Here is a 23049-nt window from a genome sequence, read left to right as displayed (position 1 = left end):
CTGCAGGCTGGCCCTGCTCAGGAGCTCTCCTGGGGCAGGAAATAGATTAGGAAGGACTAAGACTGAAATTAAAAGCACCAGTTGAAAAGAGATTAATATTTGCCAGGGATGATTTAGTCTCTGAAGATGAAGCTGCTTGTCCTAAGCTGTTGTTGCATCTCACTAGACCAGCTTCAGTCTTCCAGGAAAAGCAGAGAATTTCAGGTTGGGGATACGCTTGTTCTTGTGCCTTACCTTTATTTGCCCTAATAACTTTCACTTAGTGGCTCTGGATTTCTTTCCAGTGTCTTTGTCTTCCAGTAGCAGAGCACTCAGTCAGTGATGTGATGCAGACAGCATTCATCTGCTGAGCAACCCCAGAAGGATGGGTACAGCTTGAGGTTGATGGCAGTGCTGTGCTCCGGGTTGGAGCAGAGCAGTGTGAAGGAATCCCTCAGACTTGCAGTGTTACTGCTGCTCCTGCAGGTATTCTGCTGCACTCAGAATAAGAGATCTTGAAGAAATACATTCATTTTTAATAAGTGAGTGAGTAGAGCCCATTGGAGTCCCTAAACAAAGAGTGAATCTGACCGAGAAAGAATTCTGTTACAGACCCACGTACCCTTGCAAGCAGAACTTCGTTAGAAGCCTCACATTGCTGGAGACATGTATTCACTTTAAAGAAATCAGCATTTTCTGACAGACTGCATTTCTTAAAAAGAAAGGAGAGAGGGAGGCAACTTGGCCAGCTGTGCACTTAGCAGTTGATCTGTACAGCTAGCAGGATCTTCAGTGATATGATTTATTTTAGCGTGTCCAGAGTATTTTGGTACTCTTACTTAAGGAAATTAAAGCATAATCACTTAGAAGGGCGTTGGACCTGCTGTGCTTTTTTTTAATCCAATCTCTGGCCAGCAAGTGTATTTTATAAGCAGCCAATGCTCCTTTTTTGCTACTTTTTTTTCTCCCTTCTTGTCCAGACAGGCTGACCTTTCTGCTTGGTTTGTAATTCAGTTACTGAAATAAAACCGGTGAGATAACTTGTCTTGGTGGTTATAGGATTACTCAGCCACTTTCTGGGTCCCTGGAGGTTCTTAAGGTTTGGACCTCCTGAAGTTTCCTGCTGCGGAGCAACACCAAAACGATTTGTCATTCCCTTTGTCTAGGTTAAGTGTTTGTTATACTTGGGATGGTTTTGGAAGTGAATAATTGATAGAAAGGTAGAATAAAAGGGAATTAAATCATGGAGCTCTGAAGATTAAAGTACAAAAAAGATAAAACTTTTTTTTCTTTGGCCAGTCATATCAATGAGTATTCCTTTGGATGTTTTGGTTTGTTTTTTTTTCCCCTTAATACAATTTCTGTACATTACTGAGGGTAATAACCCTGTGTAGAGGCCATATGATTGTGCTGGCAGTGGCACCTCCTTGAGCCTTTTAGGGGTTGCAGTAAGGAGCAGTAAGGTGCAGCTCCAGGATGCCAGCAGTGCTGCTGCACGGCGTGGTGCTCTCACAGCTGGGCCATCTGTGCCCTGGGGATGCTGCTCTGTGCCGGTACATTTGCAGAGCCCAAACTACCAGCGAGGTCTGTGCTTGCTGTAGTCCTCTGCATATTGGATTGGGAGTTTTCTGACACCCTGCCAACAGCAAAGCTCCCCCCAGCTCTGCAGGCTTCAAGGAAACGGGGCAGACCTGCAAACTGGAGAAGGGCAGCCAGCAGGGGAAAGATGCCTCGTGGGCGATGAAGGAGCAGATGCGTATCTGAAGTGTGTCTATTTATCTCTTCAATAGCAGTGACAGAGTTAGCAAATGTGCTGGAGCAAGGTCCTTGCTGAACCAGCAGGATCAAACCGTGTGGATATAAATAAAGCCTGAAGAAAGAGAGAGCATGCTGCAGAAGAGACAGATCCTGAGCTGGAGGCAGCTTCTGCCTCAGCCAGTGGTGAAGGATCTCCTGCAGTGAGGTAGTGCTGGTGCTGAGGCAGATCCCCAGAAGCCCATCACTGTCCTGTGACAGCTTGAGGGCAGCCTTGCTAAGGCAGTGAGCTGCTGGGCTGGAAGGAGGGCCTGCAGAAGTCCCCAGCTCAGAGCTAGCCCTGCCTTATCAGCAGAGCTACACGTTTGATAGCTAGGATCCTCACCAGCATTGTACCAGGAAGGTGTTGTGTTGACAGACATGGTTTAGTGAGAACTATTGGTGATAGGTGGGCGGTTAGACTGGATGATCTTACAGGACTTTTCCAACCTTGGTGATTCTATGATTCACTTCCAGGAGCCTTAAAACTCCACAGCTGCAAAAGTGAGATACAGATATCCAGAGCTGAGTGCACTGGTGCTTGCCTGTCCTCCACAACAAGGCACGTTGCCATGTTACTGCTTAGCACTGACTTGGGTTGACTTGGCCTCTGAAGCATATGATGATCTGCTTGAAAGCTGGGATCTCGTCTCTTGTGTGAAGTCATCTCCTGTCCACACAGGGTGGTCTGAAGCTGCTGTCTCCAGATGTGTGCTCTGTTGCAGCAGTCCTTCCTTTTGGAAATGCTGGACGCAGTGCTGTTCGATTTGTGCTGGATGCTTGCAGCCCAGGGTGTGTTTTGCTAAATAATTAAGATGCATTAAAAGCAGAAGCTTGTGCTGCAGAGACTTATTTTTCAAATCCTTTGAAAGATTAATATCTGTATTTTTAATCTTGCATGAAATCCCACAGTGAGTGCATTTCACCCGCCGCTTTCATAACGGTATGAAACTTCTCATGCTAAAAACGGGGGGAGATCAAGGTAATTAATGTTGGTGTTGGTGCAGGGGTTCTGATGTACTGCAGCCTCTCCATAGCACGGCTACACACTGACACATGTGAGGCTGTGGGGCCCTGGCAGTCACCGTGAGAAGAGGGCAGGGAGGGGCTGCAGGTTCCTAGATCCCCGTGTCCCTTGCGCTGGGCACGAGGTGACGGTACATAACTAGTTAATGCCTGCTCCTGTGTTGCATCGAGGCCTCCTGACGCTGGGAACATAAATGAGAACAAGGCACTTAATTTTTAGATCAGTGATTGAAAGTATGCCAAATGGGATTGAGCCAGCATTTCAGGAAAAACGCTAAGGGAAAGTGGCATGCTATTCCAACACCAATTTATATCACCAGTTTCGAGACCTGGACTCCGGAGCACTGCTTAGCATGAGAAATCACCCTCTTCATTTAATTTTGGCCTGAGAAATTGAATGCTTAAAAAAAAAAAAAGTAGATAGTACTGTTCAGTGATCTGTTTCCTCCGGGTGTATTTGGTACGAGCATTTAATTGATGCCGTGCTTAAACAGCCCTTCAAGTCACAGAAGCATAATTCCAGAATAACCCAAGTCTGTGGCCCAAAAATAAAACTCTTCTTGAGGAAGTGATAGAAGAAGGGTTATAACATTGAGGTGGATGCATGTCAAATGGAGCGGCCGGATCCTGAAAGAGGAATGTAGGCATTGCCCCAGGATTTTTCGGAGGGGAAACATCTTGGCAGCATTGCTGCTGCTCTTTAACCTGGCTGCTGGCTGTGCCTCGCTCCTTCCTGGTCTTTGTCCTTCATGATTTCATTGCCGTGCATTGCAGTGGCTCTCAGGTGGCTTGGTGTTGTCCAGGTGACTGCTGTTCTTGCTGGATTCGTGTCTGATTTTGGAGTGTCTGGCTTTTTATACATGATCTTGACTTCCACGTTCCTGGTGACACATAACTCCTGTGGCACCCAGGAGCTGGTGAACATCCTTACATACTCTGTGCTCACAGCAGGTCCCACATGTCTGCGTGTGCACATATGAAACTCAGTTTATATTAATTCTGAGCTTTATTATTACAGGGATGGTCATTTTCACCATCTGTAGCAGCAACTCCTTTTTGGCATTGAATATTTAGCATGCCTTGGATGACTTCTTTTGCATGGACACCCTTCTGGAGCCATGCTCAGCGTTGCCTGCCTGTATGCCGAGCATTGTGCTCCTTGTTAACATCATTTGATACACTTTGAGTGTGTTTAGGGGCTTTGATCTCTGGGTGTGCAGTCAAGAACTGTTAAACTGCAGTGTAAAACCAGGCAGAAAGGTGGGGAGAACAACAAAAGCCATGCTCAAGCAAGGATTATTTTTGTTTCTTTAGTTCCCATCTAGCTGATGTCTTTTCCCCATGTGGCGTGGGAAGCTGCAGTTTCATTATTTCTGTATTTCAGACTTCAAACTCCCACCGCCCCTTATGAAGTGAGAATCGCTCAAGCCACTTTTTCGAAGGGCTATTTTAAATCTTCTAAGTTGACATCAAGTTATGCTGAGCAGTGGATGCCACCTGGAATATGGGGGTTGAAGGCAGGTTGGGAGCTGCTGCTGGGTGTTCCCTTCCTCAGCAGCACACAGCTGTTGGTGGCACTTGTGCAGGACTGCTCAGATGTTTTCACCGTGAGGAAATATCCCCATCTCACCAATAGCACGTGTGTTCTGGTTGTGCTCCATCTGTCTGCAGACCTGCCAGGCGATGGGAGAGCTGCACCCCATCGCTGGTGACGGATGGGTTCACGTTGGGCACCAGCTTCAGGAATTTAAAGAGTGTTTAAAAACAGAGCTGATGTGGTGTGCGCAGAGAAAAGGCTCTGCACTACATCTCAGGACCAGATGCAGTGCTGTCAAGGGAAAGGGAAAGGTGCAGCAGGGCAGTGCTCAGGGTGCCTGTGACCCCAGTGGAGAGGCAGCAGGAGTTTCTCTGTCGGAATGTTATGCTGGGAGAGAAGAGTGTGACAGCTGCTGGGAGATGGCTCCTTTCTGTCTGATGCTTATAACTCATGCAGCAAATGGATGTTCTTGGCAGTCTTTTTTGCAAGAGGAGCACTAGGAACGGGAGCTGAGGTGGGACTGCTGGGCAGCACTGTGTTTATGGCAGTGGTTTGGGCTGGCCCGAGCCAGCGGTGCCCTTGTGCTGCTGGAGGGCTGGGAAGAGACCATCCCGATATGCTGGCTCCCAGACTGGCTGTGCTGAAGGCTCTGCTGTGGGAAAATGCTCTGACATCCCTGCAGAGAGCCTTCACGTTTCCTCTTTTGCTCAGGTTCATTTGCACTCAGCAGAATATCACGTTGCAGCAGCGTTTGCCTTGACTGCAACGAATGCTAAGGGTGAGTTTTTTTATGTTGGTTGATTTTATTTTTTTAAGGGCTGATTTGAAAGGATGGTGACTCGGGAAAGCAGTTTGCTGAGGTGAGCTCTGTGCAGTGCATTTGTTATCAGTGAGTGTCTGAGCTGCTCGTGGAGGGATGTTGGGGGTGGCTTGTGGATCTGTTGCTTGGAGGAAGAAATTGTGCCTCGCAACCTTGCATAGAAAGAAGGCTGTTAATCAAATAGTTTACAATTAGCTTGCTGCACATGGAACCTTGCTTGAACGCTTTCCCTGCTCTGCCCCCTCTCCCTGTTGCGAGATCCATTTCATTGCAAGACACCAGCCTTGGAACAAGTGTTTGATATCAGACTTTACTTTTGAAATGCAATTCCTTCCTTTAAAAGGTTGTCATGGCTGTTTGATCACAGTGGATGAAAATAGATAGCTCTGACAAAGGCATTTTGGGCTCCTTACCAGAGAGAAATCGCTGAGGAGTGAGGAGAGGATGGGGCTAAGCCCTGGGGCTGAGCCCAGCTCTAATTGCAGCCTTGACTCTGAGCATCGTGGGATGCTCTGTCCTTGTCCTCTTCTGATTTTGCTCCTGGTGCTTCACTAAGAGAATGATGTTGCTATCCCAGAAGCCTAACACTGCTGAGACAGGAGTGCTGGCCTTTAAAAGCTTCATTTCCAGGAGAAGGTCTGTCTGTGGGGCTGGTTTGTGAGGCAAGGCCGTGCAGCAAAATGAAGTGGAGACTCAGGTTCTAAGCACCTCTGGTTTTCCTTTCAAAGATGTCGGTGCAAGTGAGAAGACAGCGTGTGGGAGCGGGGCCAGGCATCCCTGCTCCCCTTCCCCTGCTCTGCGTGGGCACTGCCTCTCAGCCATGAGTAATTGCACACCGTGGCTGTCGTGGTGAGCAGTCACGCTCTGCACCTTTCAGCTGGGGCTGCCCTCTGGATCCTCTGCTTCTGTTCACAGCCACACTGATGCTATTCCAGATGAAACGCCTGCAATTAGTTCTCCATCACCCGGTGCTATGCACAGGGTGTGTTTCTGTGCCCTTCAGTCCTGCAGTGCAGTGACTTCCCTCTCCTCCCGACATCTCCCTTCTGTTTAACCCACGGTCAGCAGCCTGGTTCTGTATCACCTGTCTGCACAGGTGGTGTACTTAATAATCATAGAGTCGTTACAGCTGGAGAGGACCACCAAGGTCATCTTGTCCAACCATCAGCCCATCCCCCCCTGTGCCCACCGTCTCTGTCACTGTGTCTGCTTGCCAGCTTTTGCCCACTGCAGACTTAGCTGTCTCTGCTCTCAGTCCCTTGGACTGTGAGGAAGGGCAGTGTTGAATGATCACCTGCTCTGTGATACATTAGTGTGAAAAGGTCACTGGTGCCATACATCAACTGAAGCTGCTGCCTGGTAAAGTTGCATTACTGTGTATAAATAATGTATATCATTGTGGCGGAAGTGCTTTGTCTTTCTAATGAACGGTTTACTGATTGGAGAAGCAGAAAGACTGTACACCCTTAGCTGAAAGAGTTTGTTTCACCTGGATTATTAGATCAGATCTGTGATTCTGTAGCTGCAAGCGGGCGTGCAGGCAGTCATATCCCCATTGTGCTGCAGTGTCTGTCAGGCAGCACCTCCCACGTGTTTCTGGATGTTTTCTCTTTGTCTTGGATGGCAGGAGGACTGGCTCTTGGGGGAAGCACACTCAGCATCCCTATTTTTTTAACGTTATCCTCAAATCCTCCTGTTTTTCAGGTTACAGTTTTACATAGAGGACATAGCTGTGGACGATTCAGGCTGTCCTGGGCGAACTTTGGCACTTTGAATCGCAGAGTAAAACTTTTCTGTGCCAGTTCTCAGCAAATTGGCACTCACAAGAGAACCAATTAAGCCAAGGACAGGCAGATAGTGAAGTCAGTGCGAGAGGCTCATCCAGACCAGCCTGACATCTTCACAGTGAAATACAGCTGTACAGCAAAACACAACTTGTACTTGCATATTATATCAGCGCAGAGCTGACCTGCATGACCTGACGTGTGTGCCCTGGGATTTCTTACTCAGCAGAGGAGTCTGAATTCCTCACCGTGACTGATGTTCAACCTGAGAGTGCAGAAGTACCTGTGGTTGTGCCTGCTTTCGGCTCTGATGCTGGTGTCTGTTGTTTCCTCTCCCTGGCAGCTGAAGACGTGGAGTGTGGATGAGCTGCAGAGGCGGCTGTCGGCGCTGGACCCCATGATGGAGCAGGAGATTGAGGAGATCCGCCAGAAGTACCAGTCGAAGCGGCAGCCCATCCTCGATGCCATCGAGGCCAAGAAGCGGCGGCAGCAGAACTTCTGAGCCCCGGGCAGGGACCTTCCAGCCTCCAACAATCAGCTCCTTGCTTCTGTGACTACTAAGCAGGTTGATTTCTATTGAAATATGCTAGCAAAATAGAGGGCAATACTTCTGCTCATTTATTTTTCCATAGCACCTTTGTGAACTCAGGAATGCCATTAAGTGGAGAATCCTTGTGGTGTGTTTTAATTTAGGCACATATTTAAAGCAGTATCCGAAGGAGTTTTGTTACTGTTTTTAGATGGGTTATTTTTAAATCAGATGAGCAGATAGAAACAGACCAATGGAAGATGGCTCACTCTCTTTTCAACTGAACCTTTCCATAGTCCGTTCTCTTTGTTTTAAGTTAATATGAATTGTGTATTTAACATCCACATCTGTTGTGGGGTTTTTGTTGTTGTTGTTTTTGTTGTTCTTTGTGAATGCACACTCTGTTTCATGCTGATGACTGTATGGTTCTGCTGTTAAGGTACTGATAAGTTTTGGGTCACTGGAGAGAGTAGATGAGAACACCTACTAACTGTCCCAGCCTTTAGGAAGACACTTAAATCTCATTTTTAAGAAGCCTATAACAAGCCCCATGCCTTACACTTCGTACTTTGAGCGAGTGTGATTTCTTCAAGACCTTGGTTTTGTCCTTCGTTTATGTACATTAGGAATTAATACCAGTAGATAGTGTGTTGTGCCTCCAGGAGAAGTTACATTCTGTAATTTAAAACCCACATTGACGTAAGGCTGAAAGCCAGTCAGTGATCTGACCTAAAACAAAGCAGGTTCCCCTTCCTCTGTCCCTTTAGAAATGTCCTTCTGACAGCACAGTGCTGAGAGGAGGGCACAGGATGGGAATGGGTGGAGATCGGGTGAATCTCTCTCAGAATTTGGTACTTCTGCTGCATCTGAGAGGGCTGAAAGTACTCTGCAGTTGGTGAAATACTTTGTACGCTTCATCATTTCAAATTTACCTCTTTAGGTGCCGGTATAAAAACTTCACAATCCTTCATATTTCTGCCAGGCTTACCACACCAAAAAGTTAAACTGAAAACACACATTCGTCAGAGACATGCTTTATTGGGTGGAGTGGAGACAGAGCTGATCCAGAGAGGCCAATGGCTCATGTCTGGGAAGAGATTCATTCTCTTCCAGTCCCTCCAAGTGCTCCTTTCTCGTTATATTTCCTGGCATGGGTCTGTGGGTGAAGGTGCCCTGCGTGTACAATCGCTGAGAGTGGTGCAGTTTGCTCCCGTTGGTGGAGCTGAGGAGGAAACCAAAGCTTACCTGGCTTATGGTGGAATATTTGGACAGAACCACGTGTTCCTACCGATGTATGTTTGTTTTGCTCTGATGGAGAGTTTCCATGCAGCCCTCTGAAATAGGCCTTGGTACCTCATGCAGGTAATTAAACTGAATGGCACTGTCTCCTGAATCAAATGCTGCTCATTTCATGCCTCGAGAGGCTCTTGTTCCCTGCTTGCAGCAGACTCCTGACTACTGTTAACAGCTATACTCCGTTGCTGTGAAAGGAACCAAGCCATTTGTACCCCCCTGCAGATCTGGCTGCCTCGGTTTGTCCCAGAGTGAGCAGCACTGCTCTGCCAAGCCTGCTCTGTAGCTCTGGTGGGCACAGGGATGTGGGACGTGGCAAACCGTGCACTGCTGGCGTGTAACGTCAGTCAGGCAGATTCTCCTGGGAGTAGTTTTACCTCTGCACTGTGTAGGTAACTTTCTGGTCATCGTAGGGCATTAGAAAACCTGAGTTTGAGGTGAAGCAGCACCACATTGCGGTGTGTACTTCTGGAATATGCAACCTGTGTCTGCTGTGACTGAATGTAAGCTCTGCTTAGCTGGTGTGATTGTCTTAAAATACAGCAAATGAACCAAAATAAGTAAAACTGGTCCAATGACTTAACTGCCTTCGAACGTTTCTTACAAGCTTGTGGTGGCTGAGACTTGATGATGTTTCTTGCACTCGGAGCTCATATTATTTTCTCCTTCACTGATTATCAGGTAGACAGAAAGTAATTCTCCTTTTGGTCCCCTTGTTGAGCATCATACCCACTCACTTCTCAGAGTCCTACAGACCAAGGCTCACACCCTCAAGGAGAGCTGTTCCGACAAGGTTTTTTAAGCAAAACACTTGCTTAATTGTGAAGCTGCATTCAAGTGCTCCTTGGGCACATCTGCAGTGCCGAAAGTGTTCTGGACAAACCGTGTTCTTTGCTTCTACCCACAGATACTGATGATGTCAGTCACACGAGACTTAACAATGTGAAGTTTATAGCTTTAACTTTTTTTGTAATGAATTAGCAACACTGGCATAAAGTGCTGACTTGAAATGCTCTTTTGTAAGACCTGGCTGTTTGTATATAGTAGTGTTGGGTCCTTAGTTTATGTACGTATGAAATAGTAACTTCTATTGCATTCCTCTGAGTTTGATACAGGAGATTGTGTTTGATCTTTCTCAACATTTCTTGCCTTATTTGTTCAAAGGGGCAAATAAACTGTCCTTACAGAAAGCTTCAGTGTCATGAGTGTTACATAAGAGCTGGCGAGCTGTGACAGGAGCTGCTCTGGGACCAGGTGAGGGGCAGTCCATCCCTTCCTACACAGCAGGTGAGGCTCGAGTCGTGCTCCTCATCCTGGCTGCACTCTCAGCTCGCTGGCTCAGAATGCTGACAGTGAGTGGGTGCTGCCTTCACGGCGAACTGTTGGCTTTTACGTGGTTTCCCTGAGCAGTTACTAAATCTGTCCCAAAGGGATGACTAACTGAGGCAGAGACAGAATTCATTCAGGAGGCAGCTTGTGTTAGCAGTGCCGGAAGAAACAAAATAGATGTGAGCTTTCAAATGTTAGGAAGGAGTGTGGAATCCAACGGGAGGGAGACTGCAGGCATTCCTAGAGCTAGGAAAGCCCAGAGCACTTACGTGCTCTCAGCAGCATCACCACAAAACCACAGATCACCTGCATGAAGGGAGGGCTGCACCCCAGGGGAGTCCTCACCTGCATTTGTTTCATGCCACAAGCAGTGCCTGTGCTGCAGAAACACAAATGTGACTAACAATGGCAGATGGGCAGCCATCATTTTGTCCTCTTTCCTTCTGTCCGTGGTCCAGAGGAGCCCAAGCAGGAGCTCAGATAAATGCTCTCAGTGTTGGCTGACAGCCCCGACTTGAGAGCTGATGATTTCTCATTGCATTAATCACTCCAGCAAAAGGTAATAGTCAAACCAGGAAACACCCATCAGCTATTTCCAGACTGAGAGTGACTTAATTGCCCTTTAATTTAAGAGCCCAGGAAGGCAGCCAACTTGTTTAAAAACTTTATAACAATCCAATCCCATCTATGAATTGCATCCTGCCCTGCTCCCCTCCCTGTCATTGCTGTTAACTCAGTAGAGGCTGAGTCCCATGCGGAGCTGCTGCAGCAGCAGGACAGCCCCCGTGCTGTGGTGAGGGCTCTCCTTTCCCTCGTGTCCTGACCCTTAAGATCTCCTGCTTTTCCCACACCCAGCACAGAGCACGCTCAGGGCAGCCAGGGCTCTGGCAGCTAGCAAAGGGAAGCAGTCTGAAACAAGCAATGAAGTTTGCTTTGTCTCCAAGGAGCGTTGTCCAATTCTCAGCTGCGTGGAATAGCTTAATGAGGTCACTCCTTAATCACCATCCCCTGGAGGTAACGCAGTCTCTCCTTCATCAATCACTTTTTGAGTGTGGAGAGGATTTATGTGGAAATAACCTGATACAGTGTTTAATTGATTTACCTACTGTGCCAAAGGAGAGTGCAGATGCTCTTGGGAAAACTGCTGCCCCAGGGACGTGTGGTCCCTCGGCTCTGATGGGCGGTGGTGGTACTGCTGTGACACAGAGAACCAGCTTCCCAACTGGGTCACTTCCATCTTTAATAAAATATGCCGTATGCATCCCATGCATAGATAGAAAATTAATTTACATGCTTTTCTAATGGTTTGCATAATGCTTTTGTAGTTAATACACGTCACTCAGTCTTCCTATTTTAGTACATTTTGCTACAGGAATACTTATGGAGAGAAGGGGAAACTCCTTCCTTTGTTCAAGTAACAGTGCAGTGGGAGCTGAACCGGAGCAAATAGTGCTGGAAGACACGGACATGGGCACCTGCACCCTGCTCCCACCCATGCAGAGGGGCTGTGTCTGCTCCAGCTCCATCTTCTCTTCCCCAAGGTCAGCAGTCTCCGCTGCAGAGCCGTTCCCACCCACTGCTGTGCCCTGAAAGCCATCGTCCAGGTGACCAGGGCCATCCTGCAGCCGTCTGCGTGGCTCTGGGCTGGTCAGCTGGGGTGCACGATGCTGGGGGAATTGATGCTGTGCTGGGGTGTGTGCAGCCTGGTCGGGGGCCAGGTGAGATGGGGGTGCCCTCCCTGTCCGGCTGTGAGGGGTCAGGCAGGAGCTGGAGTTGAGCAGTGCAAGGTCCCTTTGTCCCCACTCCCTGCGGTCCTGCTCGGGGTCACAGCGAGGCTGCTCCCTCCTGCACAGGGGCTGCAGCCCCAGCTCCTCCAGCACCAGGAGTTGAGGGCACAGGGACGCGGCAGAGGCGGCTGCTCTGTGCCCAGCCGTGCCCCCCGTGCCCGGCAGCCCTTGGCAGGCTGTGTGCTGCGTGGGCTGGGTGCCAGCGGCTGCAGCAGCTGCTCCTCTGGAAGGGATTGCAATGCAAGGAGGGCCAGGCCCAGCCGGTCCTGCTGCTGGGGGGGGGGGGCCATGCCAGGCACCACCGCTCCTCCGGGGCTCGTTCTGCACAGACCCCGACCCCCTGTCCTTTGCATGGGGCTCAGGGAGCGGGGAGGGCACCGGGGGTGAGACTGCGGCGGTCAGGGCTGCCCCCCCCCAGGGAGCTCTCGCTCAGCACCTCTGAGTCCCGCTCGCTCTCTATCTCCTCGGGCTCCTTCTTCTCACTGTTCCTCACGGCGGCCTCCAGCGCCTTCTGCTTGCGGTAGAAGTGGGAGAACTTGTTGAAGATGATGGTGATGGGCAGTGCCACGACCAGGATGCCTCCCAGGATGCAGCCTGAGGCAGCCAGCTTCCCCGCCACGGTCACAGGCACCACGTCACCGTACCCCACCGTGGTCATGCTGACCGTGCCCCACCACCAGCACGCCGGGATGGTGTCGAAGCCGACATCCTCCTCCTTCTCTGCAGTGTAGGCTACGCCAGAGAAGACAGACACCCCCACAGCCAGGTAGAGCAGCAGGATGCCCACCTCCCGGTAGCTGTGCTGGAAGGCAAAGCAGGGTACAGTGAGTCACAGTGAGCACACGCAAGGCATTGAGTTCTGCCACTCTGCTGCCCCAAATCCCCTGTATAGCATCACCCAGCAGCTGCCTGCCTATGGGCCAGGAAAGTGCAGCCCTCTGGGGCTGAACATCCCCTGGGCCCCAGGGGAAACCTGAGCTCAGGTGGGGACCCGGGGTGGTGGCAATGAGACACAGGTGTGCACAGGGTGGGATCCAGCAGCAGTGCACAGGGCTGAGCCTGGGGATGTGTGGAGTGAAGTGGGGATGGGAGAGGGGATGGAGCAGGAGCGCTGCAGTTCGCTCCCTCTCTGAGTGTCACAAGTGGATTTCTTGGCTGTTTTTGCCTGCTGATCTGCCAACTTGCTCTTCATCTTCTAGGGAAAGGAAATCAGAGTTCTAACAGCATGTTATTAGCATAAGCCCCACAGCAGCTCTGGGGCTGTTCCTAAGGAAGGACAAAGAGCTCTGAGCGCCACAGATGTGTCAGTTCACCAAGAAAGATGCTCCGGGCTGGAGCACAGCAGCACACCCACAGGTCCCAGCCAAATAACCCTATGCATCTTTAAAGAGCATCAGTTATGGCCCCAGGGTGTGTTAGAGGACAGAGGTGAGGGGAAGGCAGACTGCTTTCCCTGCTGCATGCACACGGTGCCTTCCCTCCACTGCAGTGGAAGAAAAATGAAAGAAAAAGCCTGGTTTGAACCCAGACAGAGGTACCAATGTGGTGACCAAGCTCACGGTGACACCTGTCCCACCTATGTGACACAGGTCCCTTCTGGGACATACATCTCTGCTATCTTCATGTCCAGGCCACCAAAGAGACAGATGACAACTCCCGTGGGTCCCAAGAGCCCAGACAGCCCAATGCAGGCAACACCAACCCTGCAGCTGGTGCACAGCAGGGAGGAAGAGCAGGGACCCTGCACTGAGCCCCAGCTGATCTGAAGAGGGCTCGGAGCTTACGATGCACAAATGGCAGCAATCCCTCTGCCGGCGCTTTGGTGGCAGCGAACAACTCCTCTTCGTGCCAGAGCCGTCGCTCCCTGGCTGTGAGCAGGCTTTGTTCCTCTGCTGCTGCTTGATGCAGCAAGAACTAAATCATGATTAACACTGTGTTGTCGTTTACGTGCCCGGTAAGCCCCAGCACCAAGCTGCTGCATCAGGTCTGTCTGTGCTCACCCCGGCTGCAGCTGGCTCGGGGTCCCTGAGAAGGGGCACTCCATCACATCACCAACCCCAGTTGGTGGCCCTTGCACCTCCGTGACACGCAGGCAGCCCCGCAGCCCTGCTCAGCCTCACCACACTTATGTAGGGTGCCTTTCCCATGTGTAATTCTGATCTGTGCTCCCCTTGCACGGCTCAAGCCTGAGCTGCTCTGCTTGGCCAGCTTCAAGGGCTGGCTTCGGGGTGTGTCTTGGAGGGGTCACCAGAAAGGAGAGAAAATTAAAGTCTGGGCTTGATTGGTCTCTGTGTTTAGCTGGGGTTCCTATGTGAGTGCAGGGAGGGAAGGGGGCAGCTTTGCCTTCCATACGTACCTCAGCTCAGTGGGGATGGATGAGGGAGGGACAGTGGGGACAGCAGAGTCGGGCGCAGTGTGGCCGGGCTGTAGTGATGGAGGTCAGGGCCACAGTGACAGGTGCTGAGGGGCTCAGTGCCTTCATGCTTCAACTCTTGTCACAACAAGAGGGCACGATGTGAGGGAGGGGACCCCATCTCACCAGATCAGCTGCATGGGTGCCACCTCCCAGCGTGCCAGCACCCTGCTCCTACACCAGCCCTCTGCGAGCCCCGGCTGCGTGCAGCAGGATCCACTCAGTGCCCCTCACGCTACATTGCCTTAGCACTTAGACCCACGGCCCCATCCACAGCCCCACGCAGTCTTCCTGGGCAGCATCCCTCATCCCCACCCAGCCCGGAGCCCTCTGCTCGCCCACAGATGGGAGCTGGCTGTCCTACCTTCAGCGTGGCCCCCAACGACCGCAGCCCGGTGGAGTGCCGTGCCAGCTTCAGCACGCGGAAGATGCGCATCAGCCGGAAGACCTGCACCACCTTGCCCAGGTTGCCCAGCTCCGAGTCGCTGCCCGCCGTCACGTCCACCAGCAGCGTGAAGTAGAAGGGCAGCACCGAGACGATGTCGATGAGGTTGAGCGGGTGCTTGAAGAACTTCTTGGGGTTGGGGGAGAGCAGGAGGCGGGAGGACACCTCGAAGGTGAACCAGGAGATGCAGAAGTACTCCAGTTTGTGCAGGACGGGCTCGTCCAGCACGGCGCCGCTCTCGTCCACGCGCTGGTACTCGGGCATGCTGTGGATGCACATGGTGGCGATGGACACCAGCACCACGCTGATGGACACGAAGCTGAACAGCTTGCTGGGGATGGAGTAGCCGGGGTTCTCCATGGTGAGCCAGAGCCGCTTGCGTGCCGTGCCGCAGCGCAGCGTGCTGTAGCGCAGCAGCTCGTGGTTGATGTCCGAGATCTCATCGGGCGACGTGTCCACGCTGCTCACCTCGCTCTCCTCGTCCCAGGTGTGGTGCCGGCCCTCCAGCTTGCGCTCGTGGTAGCGGTAGCTGCAGCACGAGTCCAGGAAGAACTCGTTGATGCCCCAATACTCGATCTCCTGGCAGAAGGAGAAGACGCACAGCTCCTCCATCACGTGCAGCTTGCCGGTCTGGTAGAAGTGCAGCACGTAGAGGAAGAAGCCAGGGTTGCGGTCGAAGTAGAACTCGCGGGCGCTCACGTCGTAGTCATCGCAGAGCTGCAGGATGGACTCCTCCGAGTCGCAGGACAGCAGGCGGCCCAGGCGCGTGTCGGGGAACTTGGAGAGCGCGCTGGGGCTCAGCCGCCGCCGCAGCCCCCCCACGTTGATGTTGATAAGGTCCTCCTCGAAGGCGGAACCCCAGTACGTTAAGGTCTTGTTGACCATGATCGGCAGAGCCGGAGCCCCTCCACCTGTGGGGGAGACGCAGCGGGGCTGGGACGGGGGCAGGCGGGGGATGGGATGTGCGTGGGGGCAGGGAAAGGCTCCGGGCTTTGTTCTTCGGTGTTGGGGGGGGAAATGAGAGTGGGGAATTTCCATGGCAGAAGAGCCAAAACAATGCACCTGCCTGCTGTGTGTGTACGCGTGTGTCCTGCCGTGTAAAATAGTACCATTTATTTTTATAGTGCTGAGACGTAAAGAGACGTGAGTCAGAATCACCGATGGCTCTGAAATAGGAACCTGTACGTTGGAAGGGATAAAAGCCTGAAGTTCTGATTTCAGCGTTTTGGCATTTTATGGGTTTTGGGGAGCTCTGCTTTTTTGCACAGCGGCAATGCCATTTGCCACTGAGAACCAGCTCCAGCACCTGACCGAGAGCAGCATCCCCACACCCCGAAGTGCATTTACCCACCTAAACCTGAGGTTTCAGTCAAGAAGGTAAATGCTGCTTGCCATCTAAGTCACCTTGGGAACAGATGCTGCTCACCTTGTGTGCCCAAGCACCGCTGTGTGCAGGACCGTGGTGGAGCTGGCAGTCCTCGCAATTCCCCGCACACATCTGCTGCTTTGGGCAGCCCCCAGGGGCTCCTCTGCGACTAAAGGCGGAGCTCAGAGCAGAGTGGGGGAGTGGAGGTAGCAGAGCTCTGGCTGGGGGCAGCCCCCAGTGGGGTGGGTTGGGGCTGAGCACGGCGGAGGGAGCAGCACGAGGTTCTCCAGTGGAGATTCTCCTTTCCAACGTTTGTTCCCGCATAGAACAAATGATTTCTGCCCACGTCTCACTTTCATCTGGGAATCTAAGGCAGCAATTAGTAGTTCTCCAACTCCTGGAGGTGCATGAGGAGCTGAGCTGAGGTTCAGGGATGTGCTGGGCTTTGGACCCAGCACTGCGTGCTCTCCCCACTGATCACCAGCACCATGTGGTGTCTGCAGGGCTATCTGCTGTGAAAGGATGGGGAAGGTCGGGTGTGTTTCTTTGCAAAGGCACAACGGGCAGAGAATACAAATGTGTGTGTCTGGAGTAATGCGAATTTGCAAATTCCCCTTTTAGTTACGGTGCCGTCTCCGTAAATGATGGAACAGATTAGGCCAATCTCTCCCCGATGAATTTGGAAATGTACTGTAAGCTGTTTGAAGGAGCAGCTACTGGAATTGCACGAGCCCAGCGTGAATCGGGCGTTCATCGAATATGTACCTCGTGGAGAAAAGAGATCTCTAATACATGCATTTATGACAGCAAAAATTAAACATAAAAGCAGATTGAGCCGATCTGTAAGAAATGCTGGAAGAGTTTCCCTTGACAACGTGGGTTTTTTTGTTGGTTTTTTTTTTCTGAAAGGCTTTCCAGTGGAAGTTATGTATATGTATTCCAACTGGCAGAGGGGACCCGGGGGGGTGGGAAGGGAGATGCTCATAGATATTCAAGGGAGGATGCGGTGAGTGCAGGGAGTACTGCACGCGGGGGTTTTCCAAACAGGTACAATGGATTCAGATTCACAGCCCTAACACAAAGCCCTGCACTCACCGCTCAGCACGGCTTCCCGGCAGCGTGTCTCACAGTGGGGAGCGCCATTGGGAATGCGGAGCGGAGGAAACCCTTCAGCCCCAGCTGCAGCCCGGCCCCATGCGCCCGTTGGCCCCACGTGTGCTGGGAAGTGGGGTGTCCATGGGGCAGGTTTGGGGGCACCGAGGGGCTGAGCTCTTGTCCTCAACACTGGGGGCAGCCTGGGCAGCACTGGGGAGGCACCGCTTTTCCCGTTAGGCAGAAGTGCCCCATCCTTTTTGCTGAGCATCCCATCCCTCTGTGCCTCTGAGCGGAGGTTGCTCAGCAGCACGCCCGTCCTTGGGCGGTTTGTCTAGCGGGCATGGGTGCGGGGGAAAGCATGGAAGGGGTTTTCCCACTGCTGGGAAACACAGAGAGCGAGCTGCTGCCGCACGCCGAGAGGCCGCCGAAGTGCCCAGGGCTGGGAGGCAGGTTGTGGGGGGATTCCCTGCCTTCTCGGGGGGATGTCTGCTCGGAGCCGGCAGCCCAGCGCTGCTGCAGGCGATGCCCTGCTCTGAGCCACCCTCTGCTCCCAGGTTTTGGTCAGCGGGTGCACAGATCTGGCTGTGGACGCCCGAGCCCCTGAGCTTCTCGGGGGGAGGGAAGGAAAAGCCCTGCGGTGAGAGGGGCTCTTCTACCGCCGCCTGCAGAGAGACCGGGAGGGGTATCCCCGAGCGCCGGCTCCCAGCATCATCCCAGGATGAGGACGCCGGCACACCCCGCTCACCCGCCGCCCCGTTCCCCGCTCACCCCGGGATGCCGGAGCCCCGGCGTGCCGCTCCCCGCAGCTCCCCGTGATGCCGCTGCCCGGTCCCCGCTGCTCCCTGCATTGCCGGTCTCCCGCTCCCCGCGATGCCGCACCCGCAGCCGGAGCCCGGCCCGGCTCCGCTCTCACCTGCCCTCGGCGCCGCCCCGCCGCAACGTGAGCGCCCGGCGCGGAGCCCTGCGGAGCCCTGCGGGGCCGGCGGCAGCTCCGCGGGGCCGGGGGGGCCGCCCCGCCGCCCCCCGTCCTCCCCCCACCGCGGGGTGCCGCCCTCCGGCCCCGCCCGCCCGAACCGCTGCGCTTCGAGCGGGGAAAAGGATGGGGGGGTGGGGGATGGGGGCTCTGGGGAATCCCCCCCCCCACCCTGCACCCCCGGGGAAGCCGGAGACGGGCGTGAGCTGTTTGTGCACGCCGTGGGGGGGGGGGGACCCGATTTTTGGCAAAAACCGGTTTGCTACTTGGAACAGCGATAGATGCACAGGGCCGGGGCTGCCAACGGGACCGGAGGGGAGCCGTGTCCAGGGATGGGCACCCCACCCCACCACGTCCTTACCTGCTCAGAGCAAGCTGTTGGGGTGGGCTCAGCGTGTCCCCCCACACTGCACAGCCGTCGCGCCTCGGCCCTTCTGAGCTCCCATCACACCATCCGGCTCCATCCTCCTCTTTGCCACGGGGCTCGCGTGGTGCACCGGGGCTGAGCCCCCCCAGGCTGAGCCCCTCACCCCGGGCGCTCCGCTCCCCACTGTCTCCGCGTCGGGAGAAAGCGGTGAGCCCCGGGCATGGCAAGCGCTGCGCTCGGGTCACTGGGCCACCTGCGGGCACCCCAGCACAGCAGGGCGAGAGCCAGAAGTGCCCCAGGAGCCGGCCGGCAGGGCGGGGGGACGGCAGGGCGACCAGCCGAGCCCCGGGCAGGGCTCCGGTTGGGGCCGCGTGGCCGCACGGCGATGTCTCATCGCAGCCGCGTCGGAGCGGCACGAAGCTTCACCGCGCGTCCATCCTTTACGCTCGGAGCGTCCTGCAGGCCTTCAGCCTTCCCTGGGTGTGCCCGGAGCCGCGCGAGAGATGCTTGGTGGGGAGAGCATCCTTCCCCCCGCCGTGTGCCCGCCTCCCGTGGCCGTGCCAGAGCGGTCCCTGAGCCAGGCAGTGCTGCGGGGCCGTCAGCGGGATGCCGTGTGCGTGATGTGTCAGGCTGTGTGCGCCCCGCGCTTGTTTACATGGGAAGGAGGCGGCGGAGATGGGGGGGGGGAGAGGGGGAAGGGGAGACTTCGAGAGAGGCCTCGGAAATAAAAGAAAAAATATTTTAAAAAAATCGGAAAAAATACTCAAGTGGGGGAAATTCCTCTGTCCTGAGACACGGAGCAAAAAGCGTTTGTTTTGATGGCGATTAGGGATGGCTGAGCTGCGAGATGAATGGCACCACCGCCTGCTTGCACGCTGCTCCCTGCCCGGCTGCGGGGACTGTGGGGCACAATCCCAGTGTGTCTGCTCTGTAACTAGGGGGGAACTGTCCTTCCCCTTCTGTTTTCTGGGAGGGAACGCTGCCTCGGGGAACCTGCGTGCTCTCCGTGGACCTGCTCAGCACTCACACCGTGCAGCCTGCACACGCTGCCAGCGCTCCTCCACTGCCATGCAGTGCTGCGGGGCAGACCCAGACCCGCCTCCGGGTACAGCTGTGGCAGCCCATCACTGCTGGGGCTCCCTGGGACATTGATGCCTCTATGCATCGGGAAAAGGCACTGAGCATCCCTGCATGCCTGCCCCGGCACTCTGCTCCCAGCCCGGGACTGCTCACCTCCTGGCCTTTCCCAGGCTGGCTAACACCTCCTGCTAACACCTAGAAGCCGGTGTGGGATGGAGGGACTCCTGTTTCCAGGCTATTCCCCAGCACAGGGCCGTGCTCACAGCACCATCAATGTGACCACACCAGGGGATGCAGCTCCCACAACCCCAGCGCCCAGCGCAGCTCCTGAGCTAACTCACAGTGATGTGAGCAGGGAAACATGAAGAAATCAGGTCAGCTGGAAACGCCATCCCCTCCTTAACGTTAACAAACGTCTCCCCTCCCTCCTCTCTCAAAGGTGGCCCTCCTCCCACCGCTGCCCGGGGGGGGTTTGTCGATAACCATTTGGTGAATGTGGGGCCAAGGGACGCGGCCACGTGCCACGCTCTGTGCTGCACAGCGGGGCGAGCGGAGCCAGCAGCCATCTCCGTGCTGCAGTGACTCATCCCGTGTCAGCTCTGCTCCTTTCTTCCTCCTGCTCTTTTTATTTTTTTCCTGTTATTTAATAGCTGATGTAGCAAGAAATTAAAATGAGGAGGGGGGGGGGAATAGAAATAGGTATAGCGTGCCCGCAGAGCTGCTTTGATGAAGAGGGATTTACTGTCTGAAGGGCTTCCACACACCTGGAGGATGTGCATCACCTCCACCCTCACCTGACAGCATACCTGCACACGGTGCTGTACCCAGGACACATAAATGCACCACGCTGCTCCACCTCCCGCTTCCATTGCCACTGCCACACTGAGGGCGGCCCTCACTTGTTGCTTGTCTTTCACAGCCCAGGGACTGCATTTTCAGCCTCAAAGAGGTGATGCATCTCCATAATTTCCAGAGACCTGGAGTGATGGGAGAAGGGTTTGTGTCCCAGGGAGCTCCCCACTGCTGCAGCACGGCATCTGTGCTCACCCTGCAGCTGGAAGGAGCCTCCTGATGGCACTCAGAACCATTCCTCTGCTTCCAGAGGCTGCACGGAGCCAGGAGGTGTTTCCACCAGCCCTGAGCTGGCTGTGCTCAGTGCCTCTCTGGGGCTGCTCCTGGCTGCTGTGCCAGCTGCCCGTGCTCATAAGCAGTGTGAGCTGCAGCAGATCCCAAAGCAGAAAGGTACCAGCGATCATCGGCCCACTGCCCACATCCAGCCTGCCCGTTTGGGCTCTGTGTGTGTTGGGACCGTGCTCTGCTTACGCCCATCTCTAATGATCACGGAGCCTTGCCTCATGAATCATGCATGAAGCTCTATTTAGTGTAATGATTTCTGACATCCAGAGCCTGGGCAATGCGGTTCAGGACCGCAGAGAACTCCGGAATAAGGAGGTGATGTCTGTCCCTTACAGAGCAGGAGCACACGAAGCAACAGAGTGAGCAGAGCAGCCACTCCTCGCTCAGAGGGAATCACAGGTTGCTCCCTAATTAGCCAAATGTGCAAAAGCTAAATATTGACAGAGCTTTGTGGTTTCCTGTGTCTCGCAATCACATTGCATGCCATTAACCTACATAGATGTCAGGGGAAGGAGCAGCTGCGTTTGCCTTGGCACGGGCAGGGTTATGTGAATCCCTGTGCTGGTGCATACAGGAGCCGTGCCTTGTTATGGGGGGGGACCCCCTCCCCCTCCCTCAGTGGGCAGCGCTGCCTACATATCCACTTCAGCATCGGGCTCAGCCCTTCCTGAACCTCAGAGAGGGCACCCAGTGTGTGGGAGGCAGCACAGGGAAAGTGCATGCTCGGGTTGGCCTTCAGCAGCGAGGATGCTTTATTTCTCTGCAGAGGTGTATTTATTGTCTGCAGGCACTGGGTGACACTGATTCATTCCCCCCAACAGCCCCAGCTGCTCCCCACACGTAGCAGACAGTCCACTCGGCCTAGGGATTTCCCTCTTCAGGGTTCCATGCAGCAGCTGCATCCTGCTGGGGGTATGGCTGGTTAAACCCCCTCCCCTTGCAAAGCTTTTCCTAGCAGACCAGTCAGAATCCTCCTTTGGAAAGGTCTCGCGTCACTGCAGAGCACAACCTGCTCTGTATTCAGACCCCGATTGGAGGTCCCACAGCTGTGAGCCCCACACTGTGCTCAGCCCCCTCCTCCTTTCATCATCTCCTGCTGCCCATCTGGGTGGCAGTGGTGACAAGGGCTGGAGGAAGGGCCCTTGCAGACACCCACCTCAAGGCCTGCAGGCCCCAGACAGCAGCTTGCAGGGGAATTAAGCCCTCCTGTGCTGTCACCTTTCCTCTGTCCCCACAGGACGGGCAGCTGGAGGCACCCCACGCCTGGAGCATAGCACTTAATCAAACTAATTAGTGATTTAATCTTATTAACAAACCAGGATAATTGCAGCGTTATCGAATTAGCCAGCTGTATGGAAATGCCTGCTTAATAGCTGATAATAGCTGGTGCTGCTGGAGGAGGGGAGCTGTGACTAATGGGACACGCCATCGTGTGTACTATCATGCCAGCCTGTCTGTGTCACAGTGCCAGCCTGGGTGCAGCACTGGGGCTCTGCCTTGTCCCTGTGCAGGACACAGTGCATCCCACTCCACGGGTGCACATGATGCAAGGGGCTGTCCCCATGGGAAGGCTCTGTTCTGGAGGTAAGCGATGCCCAATTTCCCACCTGAGTTTGGTTGGTGAGCTCTCAGCCCTCATCGTCTGGTGTTTGTATCCTCCATCAGCACCGTGCAATGGAAGAATGCCCCTGCCATTTGCAGCACTGGTCCCACTCCCCATCCCACAGCTTGGGTGTACCTGGGATGGGCTACAAGGGGCAGGGAAGGGAGGAAGGGAGCTGCACGCCGGTGCTCGTGGGATAAGCCTTTATTTGTTGTAACAGCAGTGGGGAAGTGAAGGGAGAGGGTGAGAAGATGGCACGTAGCAGCAGAGGAGGTCTCAGTGCGAGCAAGAAGCTGTCCCCATCCCCTGCGAGCTGGCAGTCCTTCTGCGGGTACATGGTGCTGGAGGTGGCACGGGGATGCAGACACCCTCGGGCTGTGCTGGGAGCAGCAGCTCACACTGGGGAAAGGAAGAGAGAGCAAAGAGGTAAAACCGGCTTACCCGCAGCAGCCCGAGCTCCCTGCCCAGAGCCACGGCCACCGCAGCCCCAGCACCCCGAGGCGGCCGTGGAGGTGGTGGTACCGTAGGACACGGGGATGGCAGGGGGGGGTGAGAGGCACCGCCGCCCGCAGAAGGTCCTGCAGCACTTCTTGGAGCGCGGGCAGTGCTGGTCGAGGTAGCAGTCGTTCTTCGGGTTGGCCAAGGCGCAGGTGATGCGGACCTTGGGGCAGGACCAGGCAGTGCCTGCAGAG

At 54.1% G+C, this 23049-nt stretch overlaps 2 protein-coding genes across 3 annotated transcripts in view; one reads left to right on the top strand and one right to left on the bottom strand.

The window, feature by feature from the left end:
* STK4 (serine/threonine kinase 4) overlaps positions 1-7807 on the top strand; it is a 186875-nt gene extending 179068 nt beyond the window's left edge. For both annotated transcript variants that reach the window (XM_065754559.1, XM_065754558.1), the window contains exon 12: positions 7284-7807. In XM_065754559.1, the coding sequence (XP_065610631.1) occupies positions 7284-7442 (159 nt within the window). In that variant the 3' untranslated portion in view covers positions 7443-7807. The remainder of the gene's footprint in view (positions 1-7283) is intronic.
* A 4334-nt stretch (positions 7808-12141) lies between these two features.
* On the bottom strand, positions 12142-15633 carry KCNS1 (potassium voltage-gated channel modifier subfamily S member 1). Its single transcript, XM_065754105.1, has 2 exons — positions 14656-15633; positions 12142-12680 (listed from the first exon to the last, which is right to left on the bottom strand). The coding sequence occupies exons 1-2, from the start codon at positions 15619-15621 to the stop codon at positions 12237-12239; spliced, it is 1410 nt and encodes a 469-aa protein (XP_065610177.1). The 5' UTR covers positions 15622-15633; the 3' UTR covers positions 12142-12236.
* Between the last annotated feature and the right edge of the window lie 7416 nt (positions 15634-23049).

Source organism: Cyrtonyx montezumae, unplaced genomic scaffold, assembly GCF_038088225.1.
Source record: "Cyrtonyx montezumae isolate F1298 unplaced genomic scaffold, pur_monq_1.0 scaffold_9, whole genome shotgun sequence".
NCBI classification, from domain to species: Eukaryota; Metazoa; Chordata; class Aves; order Galliformes; family Odontophoridae; genus Cyrtonyx; species Cyrtonyx montezumae.
Note: the sequence above shows the minus strand (reverse complement) of the source record. Positions and strands in the feature narration are given on the sequence as shown.

Bases quoted from the DNA above. Each gene is read 5' to 3' on its own strand.
- KCNS1 (XM_065754105.1), bottom strand. From the start codon at position 15,621: ATGGTCAACAAGACCTTAACGTACTGGGGTTCCGCCTTCGAGGAGGAC. The intron at 12,681-14,655 runs GTAGGACAGCCA...TTTGCCTTCCAG, and splicing joins CGTTGGGGGCCACGCTGAAG to CACAGCTACCGGGAGGTGGG.